This window comes from Physeter macrocephalus, chromosome 13 (genome assembly GCF_002837175.3).
Source record: "Physeter macrocephalus isolate SW-GA chromosome 13, ASM283717v5, whole genome shotgun sequence".
Lineage (NCBI taxonomy): Eukaryota > Metazoa > Chordata > Mammalia > Artiodactyla > Physeteridae > Physeter > Physeter macrocephalus.
Window position 1 is genome coordinate 82,965,924 of NC_041226.1, and position 12,573 is coordinate 82,978,496.

At 65.6% G+C, this 12,573-nt stretch overlaps 1 protein-coding gene across 1 annotated transcript in view; it reads left to right on the forward strand.

Moving 5' to 3' along the window:
- Positions 1-11,647, forward strand: part of NOTCH1 (notch receptor 1) — a 55,239-nt gene extending 43,592 nt beyond the window's left edge. The window contains exons 23-34 of the mRNA XM_024126410.3: positions 79-336; positions 418-530; positions 1,521-2,092; positions 2,298-2,699; positions 3,345-3,493; positions 4,270-4,486; positions 4,654-4,741; positions 4,836-5,001; positions 5,614-5,909; positions 6,932-7,079; positions 7,160-7,257; positions 8,553-11,647. Of these exons, the coding sequence (XP_023982178.1) occupies positions 79-336; positions 418-530; positions 1,521-2,092; positions 2,298-2,699; positions 3,345-3,493; positions 4,270-4,486; positions 4,654-4,741; positions 4,836-5,001; positions 5,614-5,909; positions 6,932-7,079; positions 7,160-7,257; positions 8,553-9,995 (3,950 nt within the window). The 3' untranslated portion in view covers positions 9,996-11,647. The remainder of the gene's footprint in view (positions 1-78; positions 337-417; positions 531-1,520; positions 2,093-2,297; positions 2,700-3,344; positions 3,494-4,269; positions 4,487-4,653; positions 4,742-4,835; positions 5,002-5,613; positions 5,910-6,931; positions 7,080-7,159; positions 7,258-8,552) is intronic.
- Positions 11,648-12,573: the final 926 nt, after the last annotated feature.

Sequence of the window (12,573 nt, forward strand, 5' to 3'; positions counted from 1 at the left end):
TGGCTGGGGGGGGGGGCGCGCCTGTGGGGGGGGGGCAGCGAGCAGCCGCACGGGCTCTGACGGCGCCTGGGCCTGCAGGCGTGCACTGTGAGATCAACGTGGACGACTGCGACCCCCCCACCGACCCCGCGTCCCGGGGCCCCAAGTGCTTTAACAACGGCACCTGCGTGGACCAGGTGGGCGGCTACAGCTGCACCTGCCCGCCCGGCTTCGTGGGCGAGCGCTGTGAGGGCGATGTCAACGAGTGCCTGTCCAACCCCTGCGACGCCCGCGGCACCCAGAACTGCGTGCAGCGCGTCAACGCCTTCCACTGCGAGTGCCGCGCCGGCCACACCGGTGGGTGCCGCCGGCCGGGGGCAGGGCGCCGTGCCCGGGGTGGGGGGGGGGTCAGCCCCTCACACCTGCTCTCGCCCCCAGGGCGCCGCTGTGAGTCGGTCATCAACGGCTGCAAGGACAGGCCCTGCAAGAACGGGGGCAGCTGTGCCGTGGCCTCCAACACCGCCCGCGGGTTCATCTGCAAATGCCCAGCGGTAGGTACAGCCGGGCAGGCGGTGGGAAGGGCCCTGTGCGGCCAGGAGGGCTCCCTGGCCTGAAGGTGACGGGAGGACACGCCCGCTTGGCGCACCTGGGGTACTGAGGTGGCCAGAGAGCCCCGCCCCCCCCCCCCCCCCCCATCCCACACACGTGCCGGAGGACAAAGGGCGGCCTGAGTGTCTGGACTCCGGCCTCCTCGTTCCCTTCGAGACCGTGTGTTTTGTGTCAGTAAACTTTACGTTTAGAGCGCTTTTATAGAAAAATCGTGCAGAAGGCGGGTTCCCACGTACCCCCTCCCTCGACACGCCTAGTTTCCCAGTTGTTAGCAACTTGCCCTCACGCGGACCGTTGTGACCGCTTACCACCGGCATTAAGACACTGTTAAAAGCCCCGCCCCCCCCCCCCCCCCCATCCCACACACGTGCCGGAGGACAAAGGGCGGCCTGAGTGTCTGGACTCCGGCCTCCTCGTTCCCTTCGAGACCGTGTGTTTTGTGTCAGTAAACTTTACGTTTAGAGCGCTTTTATAGAAAAATCGTGCAGAAGGCGGGTTCCCACGTACCCCCTCCCTCGACACGCCTAGTTTCCCAGTTGTTAGCAACTTGCCCTCACGCGGACCGTTGTGACCGCTTACCACCGGCATTAAGACACTGTTAAACGATCCACACGGATACATTGTTAAGTCAAGCCTGCGCTCCTGTGGTGTCTGGGTCCGACACACGTGCAGTGTCACACGTCCACCGCTGCAGGATCACGTGGGTTGGTCGGAGCCCTAAAACCGCCCCACGCTCCCCCTGTGCTCCCTTTTCCCTCGCTCCCAACCCCTGGGAACCCCCGAGCGTTTTATGTTGACTTTCTTTAAAGGGTCCGGCTGCCCGGGGAAAGGGGGATGGGGGGATGCAGAGGCACGGCCAGGCCTGGGCGGGTCCCTGGGCGTCTGGGGAGCCGGCCCACCCCGACACCCCCTGTGTGGCCCCCTCCCGGCAGGGCTTCGAGGGTGCCACGTGTGAGAACGACGCACGCAGCTGCGGCAGCCTGCGATGCCTCAACGGCGGCACCTGCATCTCGGGCCCGCGCAGCCCCACCTGCCTGTGCCTGGGCCCCTTCACCGGCCCCGAGTGCCAGTTCCCTGTCAGCAGCCCCTGCGTGGGTGGCAACCCCTGCTACAACCAGGGCAGCTGCGAGCCCACGTCCGAGAGCCCCTTCTACCGCTGCCTGTGCCCCGCCAAGTTCAACGGGCTCCTGTGCCATATCCTGGACTACAGCTTCGGCGGTGGCGTGGGCCTCGACATCCCCCCGCCGCAGATCGAGGAGGCCTGCGAGCTCCCCGGCTGCCGCGAGGAGGCCGGCAACAAGGCCTGCAGCCTTCAGTGCAACAACCACGCCTGTGGCTGGGACGGCGGCGACTGCTCCCTCAACTTCAACGACCCCTGGCAGAACTGCACTCAGTCCCTGCAGTGCTGGAAGTACTTCAGCAACGGCCGCTGCGACAGCCAGTGCAACTCGGCCGGCTGCCTCTTCGACGGCTTCGACTGCCAGCGCGCAGAAGGCCAGTGCAAGTAAGGCCCACAGGGACGGCCGCTCTGCACCGCGGGGGCCCCGGGGCTCACGGGGCAGCACGAGGGAGGGGGAGGGCAGGGCGCGCGGGCGGAGGAAGGACCCCGAGCGCGCGGGCAGGGCGGCGGGCGGGCGGGCGGGCGCTGGCCGAGGGTCCCCGGGGGCCCGGCGTGGAGGGAGGAGCCCTGAGCGTGCCCGTGCCCACAGCCCCCTGTACGACCAGTACTGCAAGGACCACTTCAGGGACGGGCACTGCGACCAGGGCTGCAACAGCGCCGAGTGCGAGTGGGACGGGCTGGACTGCGCGGAGCACGTGCCCGAGCGCCTGGCGGCCGGCACGCTGGTGCTGGTGGTGCTGATGCCGCCCGAACAGCTGCGCAACCGCTCCCTGCACTTCCTGCGCGAGCTCAGCCGCCTGCTGCACACGAACGTGGTCTTCAAGCGCGACGCCAGCGGCCAGCAGATGATCTTCCCCTACTACGGCCGCGAGGAGGAGCTTCGCAAGCACCCCATCAGGCGCTCTGTGGACGCCGGGGCCTCGCTGCTCCCGGGCAGCGGGGGCGGGGGCGGGCGCCGGCGCAGGGAGCTGGACCCCATGGACATCCGCGGGTGAGTGCGCTCCCGCGGGGCCCCTCCCCCTCCCCCTCCCCCTCCCACCCCCGCAGGCCCGGTCCCGCCCGACCGGCAGGGCCCGCCCCCCACGCTCCGCCACGCCCCGCCACGCCCCCCCCCCAACGCCGAGCCTGGCGCTCTTCCCGCTACATGGTGAAAGAGACCCAGGACTTACGGGGCCGTGAGGGGTGAGGGGCAGAGACAGCACTGCCCCTGGGGGGGCTCTTCACCCCATGGCCCACGCCCTGGAGCCTGGGGGCAGCTCTCGGGGGAGGATCAAGCTCTTGACAGCTCCTTCCTTCCGAGATGAGGAACAGGAATGCTCGTGGCGCTCAAGGGAGCCGCGGGGCCGGGGGTGGGCGCGCGAGCTCTCTGAGGAGAGTCTGTGATGAGCAGCCGCGCGTGCCCTGCTGGGGCGGACGTGGTGCGCCGGCAGCGGCGCTGTCCACCTCCAGGGCTGTTCCCGTCCAGACCCAGCTCCCCGCCGCCCCAGGCTGCCCCCTCGGCTTCTGGGAGTGCCTCAGCCGCCGCCCGTCAGGGTGATGCCGCAGGGGCCAGAGCTGGTCCCTGGAGGCGGTGGGCTGGGTGGGCACTCAGGGAGGAGGCCGGGGCCCGAGCCCCCTGACCCCGGTGTGCCCCCAGGTCCATCGTCTACCTGGAGATCGACAACCGGCAGTGCGTCCAGTCGTCCTCCCAGTGCTTCCAGAGCGCCACGGATGTGGCCGCCTTCCTGGGCGCGCTCGCCTCGCTGGGCAGCCTCAACATCCCCTACAAGATCGAGGCCGTGCAGAGTGAGTGGCCCGCCCAGCCACCCTCCCTCGGGAGCGTCTGCGTGTGTCCCGGGAGGGGTCCTCCCTCGGGAGCTTCTGCGTGTGTGTACCGGGAGGCGTCCGCCCGGGAGGCGTCCGCCCGGGAGGGGCTGTCTTCCGGCTCCCCTCCAAGATGCTCGTGTCTTCGTGCCATTTGCCACCCACGGGGGTGTCACGCCATCCAGAGTTTCGGGAGTGCTTTGCTGGCGTTTTCCACCCCGCGCTCTCTCCCTCCCCACGGTGACAGCTGTCAGCGAGGCTGGCCCAGGGGAGCCGGCACATCCACCAGAAAGTGGGAGCCTTTTTCTCGCCCCACCCCTTCCTCCTGATTTTTCTTTGTTGGGTATTATTTCAAAATCATTACAGCTTTTTTTTTTTAAAAAAAAAGGAGGGAGAGAGAAAAGAATTGATCGGTGTCATGTGAAGTGTTGAAGTTTGTATCTCGAAAATCCCCCTAAATCCTTTGTCTTAACAGCTCAATGCAAGTGCAGTGATTTGAAGTTGGCTAATCCTTCTCCCTTAAAGGAGAAAAAAGTAAAAGCCGTCTCCAGATAGCCGGCTGGTGCAGGAGAGAATTTAGCGATAGTTTGCAATTCTGATTAATCGCGTAGAAAATGACCTTATTTTGGGGGGCGGGATGGAGGAGAGTGGGCGAGGAGGCGCCCGGCCGCGGAGCCAGTGCGCTGCCCCCGGCCGCCAGCCTGCCTGGTAGCTCGGCCTGATGTCCGGGCGCCCGCCCGCGGCCCCTGTGCCCGCAGGTGAGACGGTGGAGCCGCCCCCGCCCCCGCCGCTGCACTTCATGTACGTGGCCGTGGTGGCCTTCGTGCTGCTCTTCTTCGTGGGCTGCGGGGTGCTGCTGTCGCGGAAGCGCCGGCGGCAGCATGGCCAGCTCTGGTTCCCCGAGGGCTTCAAGGTGTCGGAGGCCAGCAAGAAGAAGCGGCGGGAGCCCCTCGGCGAGGACTCCGTGGGCCTCAAGTTAGTGGGCGTGACCGCGGCATCTGGGGGACTTGCGGGAGGCGGGGCTGCCCCCCCCCCCCCGCCGTGGACCCGCGGGCCCCGCCTCCGACGCCAGGCGCGGGCAGGGCCCCGGGGGTCTCCCGGGAGCCCCGCTCAGCCCCGCCTCCCCACCCCCTCACGCCCAGGCCCCTGAAGAACGCCTCGGACGGCGCCCTCATGGACGACAGCCAGAACGCGTGGGGCGACGAGGGCCTGGAAGCCAAGAAGTTCCGGGTGAGTTGGCGCTCCAGGGCCCCGTCCCTGCCCCCCGCCCCTCAGCCCTCCCGGCCCCTTAGGACGTGGCCCTCTGCTCGACCCTCTTCCTTAGTTCGAGGAGCCCGTGGTCCTTCCCGACCCGGATGACCAGACAGACCACCGGCAGTGGACCCAGCAGCACCTGGACGCCGCTGACCTCCGCGTGTCCGCCATGGCCCCCACGCCGCCCCAGGGCGAAGCCGACACCGACTGCATGGACGTCAATGTCCGCGGGCCGGGTAGGTGCCGCCGGCCCCCCCGCACCGCCCTCCGGGGCTCCACCCGGGGGCACCTAGCCGCTTCGGGCAGCCTGCTCTTCCCTGACCTCGTGACCCGCCTGCCCCGCCCCCGGGGCCCTCGGGGTCAGTACCTGGAAGCGCAGCTTTGCGGCGATGAGACCTTGGAGGGGGTGGGGACCCCGGGGAGTCGCTCAGCCTCCTCGCTGGCTCCCCGCCTCGGGGTGACGGTCTCAAAACTCACTCTGCCCTCCGAGTTAATTTCTTGATCCGAAACGCTTCTCTTGAGACCCCAAGGTGTTGGTTTCCTAACCACCCCTTTCTTACGTGGCCTCTCTCCCGGGTGGGCTGTTGGCGAAGGTCTCGGGCAGGTCAGGAAGCGGAGCGGCGGGCGTCTCTGTCGCCCACCGGCCCGTTGGAGCTGGACTTGGCTCTGCCCCCGGGGAGCTTGGATGGACTGCGTTGGCCCCAGGCAGGGTGGCTTCCGCGGGCCGCGTGTCCACAGGGCTGCCCGCCCGCCCGCCGCGGACCGCTGTCACAGTCCAGGAGCGGCTGCTGGGGGCCGGCCTTCCTGACCAGGCCCCGCCCCGTGCCGCCCCTGTCCCACCCCTGCAGACGGCTTCACGCCCCTCATGATAGCCTCCTGCAGTGGAGGGGGCCTGGAGACGGGCAACAGCGAGGAGGAGGAGGACGCGCCCGCGGTCATCTCGGACTTCATCTACCAGGGCGCCAGCCTGCACAACCAGACGGACCGCACCGGCGAGACCGCCCTGCACCTGGCTGCCCGCTACTCGCGCTCGGACGCGGCCAAGCGCCTGCTGGAGGCCAGCGCTGACGCCAACATCCAGGACAACATGGGGCGCACCCCGCTGCACGCGGCCGTGGCTGCCGACGCGCAGGGTGTCTTTCAGGTGGGCAGCCGCGCCCGCGCCCTTCGGCTAGCCTGCGCCCGCCTTCCCTCCTCGCGGGCGGGCCCCGGAGCCCTCGTTCCGAGCGTGGCCAGAGCAGGGGCAGCTGGCGTCTCCCCCTCTTCCCCATCTCAAGCCTTTGCACCCTGAAGGGGGCCCGAGGCCGGGGAGGGCATCAAGGCCCCGTGTCGTCCTCGCGGGGGAGCCCGGCTAGCCGCGGTCCAGCAGGAGGCCGTGGGGACCTGCAGGAAGCAGGGCCCCCTCGCCTTCACCCAAGACAGGCTCCGTCCCCTGCGTCTGCCCCTCCCGCCTGGCCCCTCCCTCCCTGCTTTGGCTGGAGGCGTCGCCTCTGGCGGTGGGGAGAAGGGCTGGAGGCTGCTGTTTGCTGCCTGCAGACCGGGAGCTCTGGCCTTGCTGGGGGTCTCAGGCCCAGGGTGGATTAGGGACTTGGATGCCTGGGCCTCTGGGGAGTGTCCCTGGCAGAGGGTGCTTTGAAAGCCGCCGGCCGGTCCCCCTGCCACGGACCAGCCGGGCTCTGGGCAGTGCTGCTCTGCACAGACGGGCAGGTAAATAGGGCACAGTCGGGGGTTTTAATTTAGTAATTTTTGACGTGTTGTCTTTTCTATGGAAGTAAGAGATCAAGGACGATTTAAATGAGCCCCTGGAGGCAGGCCCTGGCGAGTTTGCTCTGGCAGCCTCTCTGGCGCTTAGAGACATAGATTCCCACGGGCGCTTGTTTCACAGGGGTTAGGCCCGTCCCGCACGTGGCTTGGTCCCCAGCTCCTTTCACCCACCAGCAAACAGTGACCGTCCTTCCCACGGGTGCTCTGGCCCCGGCCCCTCTAGCGGCGGCCGGTGGTTCCCCCCCCGCCGCCGCCCCAACTCCATGGCCGTCCAGTCTCGCTGGGGCCACTTAGACCCCAAGAGGGGCTGCTTCCATGTCAGGGACCGGATCCCAAGCATCTGTCCCAGGTGGGGGCCTCGCACTCACACTGGCCGAGCCTGAGACCTTCCCTGTCGCCTAGATCCTGATCCGGAACCGAGCCACGGACCTGGACGCCCGCATGCACGACGGCACAACTCCACTGATCCTGGCCGCCCGCCTGGCCGTCGAGGGCATGCTGGAGGACCTCATCAACTCCCATGCCGACGTCAACGCCGTGGACGACCTGGGTGAGCCAGGCTGCGCCCAGCCCGCGGGGGTGCCTGCGGGCACCTGCTCCTTCCTGACCCGCCCTCTGCTTCCCTCGCAGGCAAGTCCGCCCTGCACTGGGCCGCCGCGGTGAACAACGTGGAGGCCGCCGTCGTGCTCCTGAAGAACGGGGCCAACAAGGACATGCAGAACAACAAGGTGGGCTGGGCTGGCAAGTCACGTCCCCTAACATCACTCTCTTCCGACTGGCGGACCCCCAAGCCGGTGACTTCAGCTCCTGGGCCTCAGCTCCCTAACCTGTAAAGTCCCAGGAGGACCCCCTGGCACACAGATGGGGACCCCTCAGCGAGTGCCTGTGTGTCGTTGGCTCTCCCTCCCTCCTTCCTGCCGTATTTACGGGTCCGCTCTCAAGCGCAGGGCATGCATCCCAGCATAGCGAGTAAGCAGCCGCAGCTGTCCGCTCTCTGTCACTGTGACCTGGACCTCACCCCTGTCCTTGTCTGTCCCTGGGCGGGGTGGGGTGACCCAGATGGTACACGTTGAGTCAGGAGGCTGGTGGGCGTGGGGGACTCTGTGCTGGGAGGCCCCCAGGTGTAAACGCGAGTGGCCACCTTCTGGCCCTGGACCGCGCCCCCGCCCCCCCACCCCGGGTCTCCCTCAGCGTTGCCACAGTCTGTGCCCTGAGGCTAAGGAGGCGCTTTCCTTCCTCCCCAACCCAGTCTGACCCCACGTCTCCTGCACTTGTCGCTGGGCTCCTCTGTGTGTCCAGCCCCACCCCATACTTCACTGACCCCTGGTTGCGTTTCAGACTGTCCTGGGGGAGGGGCGCAGGGGGCGGTGTCGGGCCCAGGAGCTCCTGAGTCCGGGGGGGGGCAGAGCCGTGATCCCACCTCCTGCTGGGGAGACTCGGCCTCGGAGACGGGGGGGCTGGCCAAAGGGACTGCCGTGGCGAGGCAGCGGCCGTGGCCGAGGCCCTGTGTGTACCAGGCAGGCACCGTGAGGCCTCGCCCCCGCCCCCGCAGCAGCCTCGAGGGCGTATGCGGCACGTCCGCTGTGCAGACGAGGAAACCAAGACACAGGGACAGAGCGAAGATGTCGGGGTCCCTGGGGGACCGTGTGGTGCCCACGGATGCGCTGTAGGCATCCCCGAGCCCCTGAAGTTGGGGCAGGGTCTGCGTCTGTGCAGGTCTGGAGGGAGGGAAGAGGGGCCGCAGTCTGTTAGATTTCCTGTGGGGCCTGCGACCCCCGGAAAGGTGAAGCTTTACTGATTTAGAATTTAGGATCCCACAGGCCGCCTCTGGGTGGGTCTCAGAAGATGTATCTAAGGCCTTTTTTGTTAAGACTTAACAGGCCAGGTAAAGGTAGCGTGCTGGGGAGGGTCGAGATGGGCGGCCCCCCCCCCCCACGCCCCCGTGGCCGGGAGGAGGGGGCCCGACCGCCGGTCCCTCTGGTGACAGGTGACCTCCTCACCTGCCCCCCGTCCATTTCCCCAGGAGGAGACGCCCTTGTTCCTGGCCGCCCGGGAGGGCAGCTACGAGACGGCCAAGGTGCTGCTGGACCATTTCGCCAACCGGGACATCACGGACCACATGGACCGCCTGCCCCGCGACATCGCGCAGGAGCGCATGCACCACGACATCGTGCGGCTGCTGGACGAGTACAGCCTGGTGCGCAGCCCCCCGCTGCACGGCGCGCCCACCCTGTCGCCCCCGCTCTGCTCTCCCAGCGGCTACCTGGGCAACCTGAAGCCCGCCGTGCAGGGCAAGAAGGCCCGCAAGCCCAGCACCAAGGGCCTGGCCTGCGGCGGCAAGGAGCCCAAGGACCTCAAGGCGCGGAGGAAGAAGTCGCAGGACGGCAAGGGCTGCTTGCTGGACAGCTCGAGCGTGCTGTCGCCCGTGGACTCCCTGGAGTCCCCCCACGGCTACCTGTCGGATGTGGCCTCCCCGCCCCTCCTGCCCTCCCCTTTCCAGCAGTCTCCCTCTGTGCCCCTCAACCACCTGCCCGGGATGCCCGACGCCCACCTGGGCGTCAGCCACCTGAGCGTGGCGGCCAAGCCCGAGGTGGCAGCGCTGAGTGGGGGTGGCCGGCTGGCCTTCGAGGCGGGGCCGCCACGCCTCTCCCACCTGCCCGTGGCTTCCGGCACCAGCACGGTCCTGGGTGCCGGCGGCGGCAGAAGCTGCGGTGGGGCCGTGAATCTCACCGTGGGCGGGGCCGCAGGCTTGAACGGCCAGTGCGAGTGGCTGTCCCGGCTGCAGAACGGCCTGGTGCCGAACCAGTACAACCCGCTGCGAGGGAGCGTGGCGCCGGGCACCCTGAGCGCGCAGGCCCCCGCCCTGCAGCACGGCATGGTGGGCCCGCTGCACGGCGGCCTGTCTGCCGCCGCCCTGTCCCAGATGATGAGCTACCAGGCCCTGCCCAACACGCGGCTGGCCGCCCAGCCTCACCTGGTGCAGCCACAGCAGCAACAGCAGAACTTACAGATGCAGCCACCGAACATGCAGCCGCAGGCACCGCAGCCGCACCTCGGCGTGGGCTCGGCCACCGGCGGCCACATGGGCCGGAGCTTCTTGGCGGGGGAGCTGAGCCAGGCGGACGTGCAGCCCCTGGGCCCCGGCAGCCTGGCGGCGCACACCGTCCTGCCGCAGGACAGCCAGGTCCTGCCCACGTCGCTGCCGGCCGCGCTGGCCCCGCCCATGACCACCGCCCAGTTCCTGACGCCCCCCTCCCAGCACAGCTACTCCTCCCCCGTGGACAACACCCCCAGCCACCAGCTGCAGGTGCCCGAGCACCCCTTCCTCACCCCGTCCCCGGAGTCCCCCGACCAGTGGTCCAGCTCGTCGCCACGCTCCAACATCTCCGACTGGTCCGAGGGCATCTCCAGCCCGCCCACCAGCATGCCGTCCCAGATCGCCCACGTTCCTGAGGCCTTTAAGTAAACAGCCGGCTGCCCCCAGGGACCCTGTGCTTCCTTTCCCAAGCCCTGCTGGACGTGCGCGTGCGCTCCGTGGACGTCGGGGCCGACCAAAGGAGCTTTTTTCAAAAACTGCATCTTTATACAAAATAAGAGGACGAGGATTTTTAATTTTTTTTTTTTTTTTTTAGTATTTATTTATATACTTTTATTTTACCTGGAAACACTGTCTTTTTATTTATATGTACTGTTTTGTATATCACCAGGTAGCAACTTTTATCTGCTCCAAGAAAATAAACTAGTTCTCAATCATGATTTCCCTGCTTAGGATAAAGATTCCTAGGTGTTTGTAAAATATAAACAAAGATTCATGATTTCCAAATGCCATTTATTTATTGATTTCCTTTTTTTTTTTTTTTTTTTTTTTTTTTTTACTCCGAAAAGAAATGTCAGAGAAGGGAGGTTTTTGAGCCAGCATTGTTCAAAAAGCTCCCGGGGTGCCCGGGCCTGCTGCCCGTTTCCCCGGACAGCTCCCTCACCCCTCCTCCAAAGCCGGACCACTCCCCCGACCCCCGCTCCCAGGACCACCTGCGTTTTGCGAGAAGATGCATCTAGAGATAGAAAAGCAGACCCTTTACTCCTTTGGCACGTGGGTTAATTTGCATCTAAAATAGGAAAGTAACGTGAAATGATGTGGTTTATGCGTTTTGGTGTTCTTTTAAATGACTTTTTTAAAACATGCTTTTAAAAAGGTGTTCTTGGGGTATATATACCAAGGGTACATTTCATGGTACCGATCATGAATCTTTGTTTCGGGTTCAGTATTATGTAGTTGTTCATTGGTCTTGTGAGTTCTTGATCTTTCTGGAGGCTCCCAGGCCCCCCCGGCCCCCGCTGATATTTAAGCATCGTGCGGAGTGAGAAGTCAGAGGTGTGGTACCCACCTTGGACCCCACACGTTGGGGAGGCCTGCCCCTTTCTGGGGAAAGACACTGCCTGGGCCACCCCGTTGGAGGCGTCTCGAGCTGAACTGCGTCTCCCAGGTTCAGCGGAAGATGGACTGGTGCTCCTGGGGCCCGAGCGCTGAGGGGCCCTGTCTTTATAGGAGACTTGGAGAAACATGGTTGTGGGCAGCCTCACCGCTCAGAGACCCTCGTGCCAGGGCCCCGGCGCGGCTCAGTGGGGCGCTTGGGGCGCCCCTCCCGGTTCGGGGGGGCGTGCGCCCGGGGGAGGGAGCAGATTCTTACATTATCAAGTATAAGCCTGTGGCAGAGTAAATGTCTGTAAATACATTTCTAAAGGGGGATTTTGTTTAAGAAATCTGATTGAACAAATCTGTCAGGGGTCATGTTGGTAAGGGATGTCAGAACCCAGGCCCCACGACCTGACCTGCAGCTGCCGAACCGTAGCTCCTGAGAGCAAAGCCAGGGCGGGTCCGGCCGCGCGCGGCGTTCGGGCAGCTGCTCGGGCCTCGCCGGCCACCATGCCGGGCCAGCCCTGGTGGGCATGACCAGACACTTCCTAAGATGTTGCTTCTTACTGTGTTTTATAAAATAGAGTGTAGTTTACATGAAAAGGAAACTTTTTAAAAAAGTTATCTACATGCAAAACTGCAGGTGATGAAAATGATGTATTTTTTTTCATCTTTTTTGTTAGCTGATTTGCAATAAAAATGATTCTGATGGTCGTCCAGATTTTGCTAAACTCGGCCGTGGTGCTGGCTTGCTTTCCGAGAGGGAGGAAGAACAGGGCAATCTGCTCCGAAGTACCTCCTGATGGGAGAGCGGTGGTGAGACCGCCCAGCCCCGGCCCGTGGGCGCCGGCGTCACTCTGTCCGCTCGGAAGGTGTCCAGCGTCCCCGTCTACCACGGGGCGGCAGACACCCCGCAGGGAGCCGGGCACGTACAGCCCGACACCAGGCTCCGGGCTCTCCCAACTGTCTGGGCCACGCAGGGCGAGGCACCACTGGCCAGCCTGGGCACCACGGCCCGGGGGCCGCTGCAGGAAAGCGGGGCGCAGGGCGGGCCCGGGAGGCCACGGGAAGGAGTCCAGACCCTAGCGTGAGGTCAGAGGGGGAGCCACAGGAGCAGCCGAGCAGGGGCACCACGGGGGTGACCCCAAGGGGTGCAGGCTGGGCAGGACCATTGGCTCAGGAATCCTGAGTTGGGCCATCAGACGCCCACGTGGGCCTCTCCTCGTCCCTCCTGCCCGTGGCCCTCCTCCCCACCTGGCCTGGGCCCTCCTCTCACCTGGCCCCGCCTCTTCTCTTCCTGAGCCCACCCCTTCTCTACCCGGCCCCGCCCCCAGGCCAGTGGCTTCAAACCAGATTTTGGTTTTGCAATTAAAAAAAAAGTTTTTTAACTTTATTTATTTTTTGGCTGCGTTGGGTCGTCGTTGCTGCGCGCGGGCTTTCTCTAGTTGCGGCGAGCGGGGGCTGCTCTTCGATGCGGTGCGCGGGCTTCTCATCGCGGTGGCTTCTCTTGCTGCGGAGCACGGGCTCTAGGCGCGTGGACTTCGGTGGTTGCGGCTCGCGGGCTCTAGAGCGCAGGCTCAGTAGTTGTGGCGCACGGGCTGAGTTGCTCCGTGGCACGTGGGATCTTCCC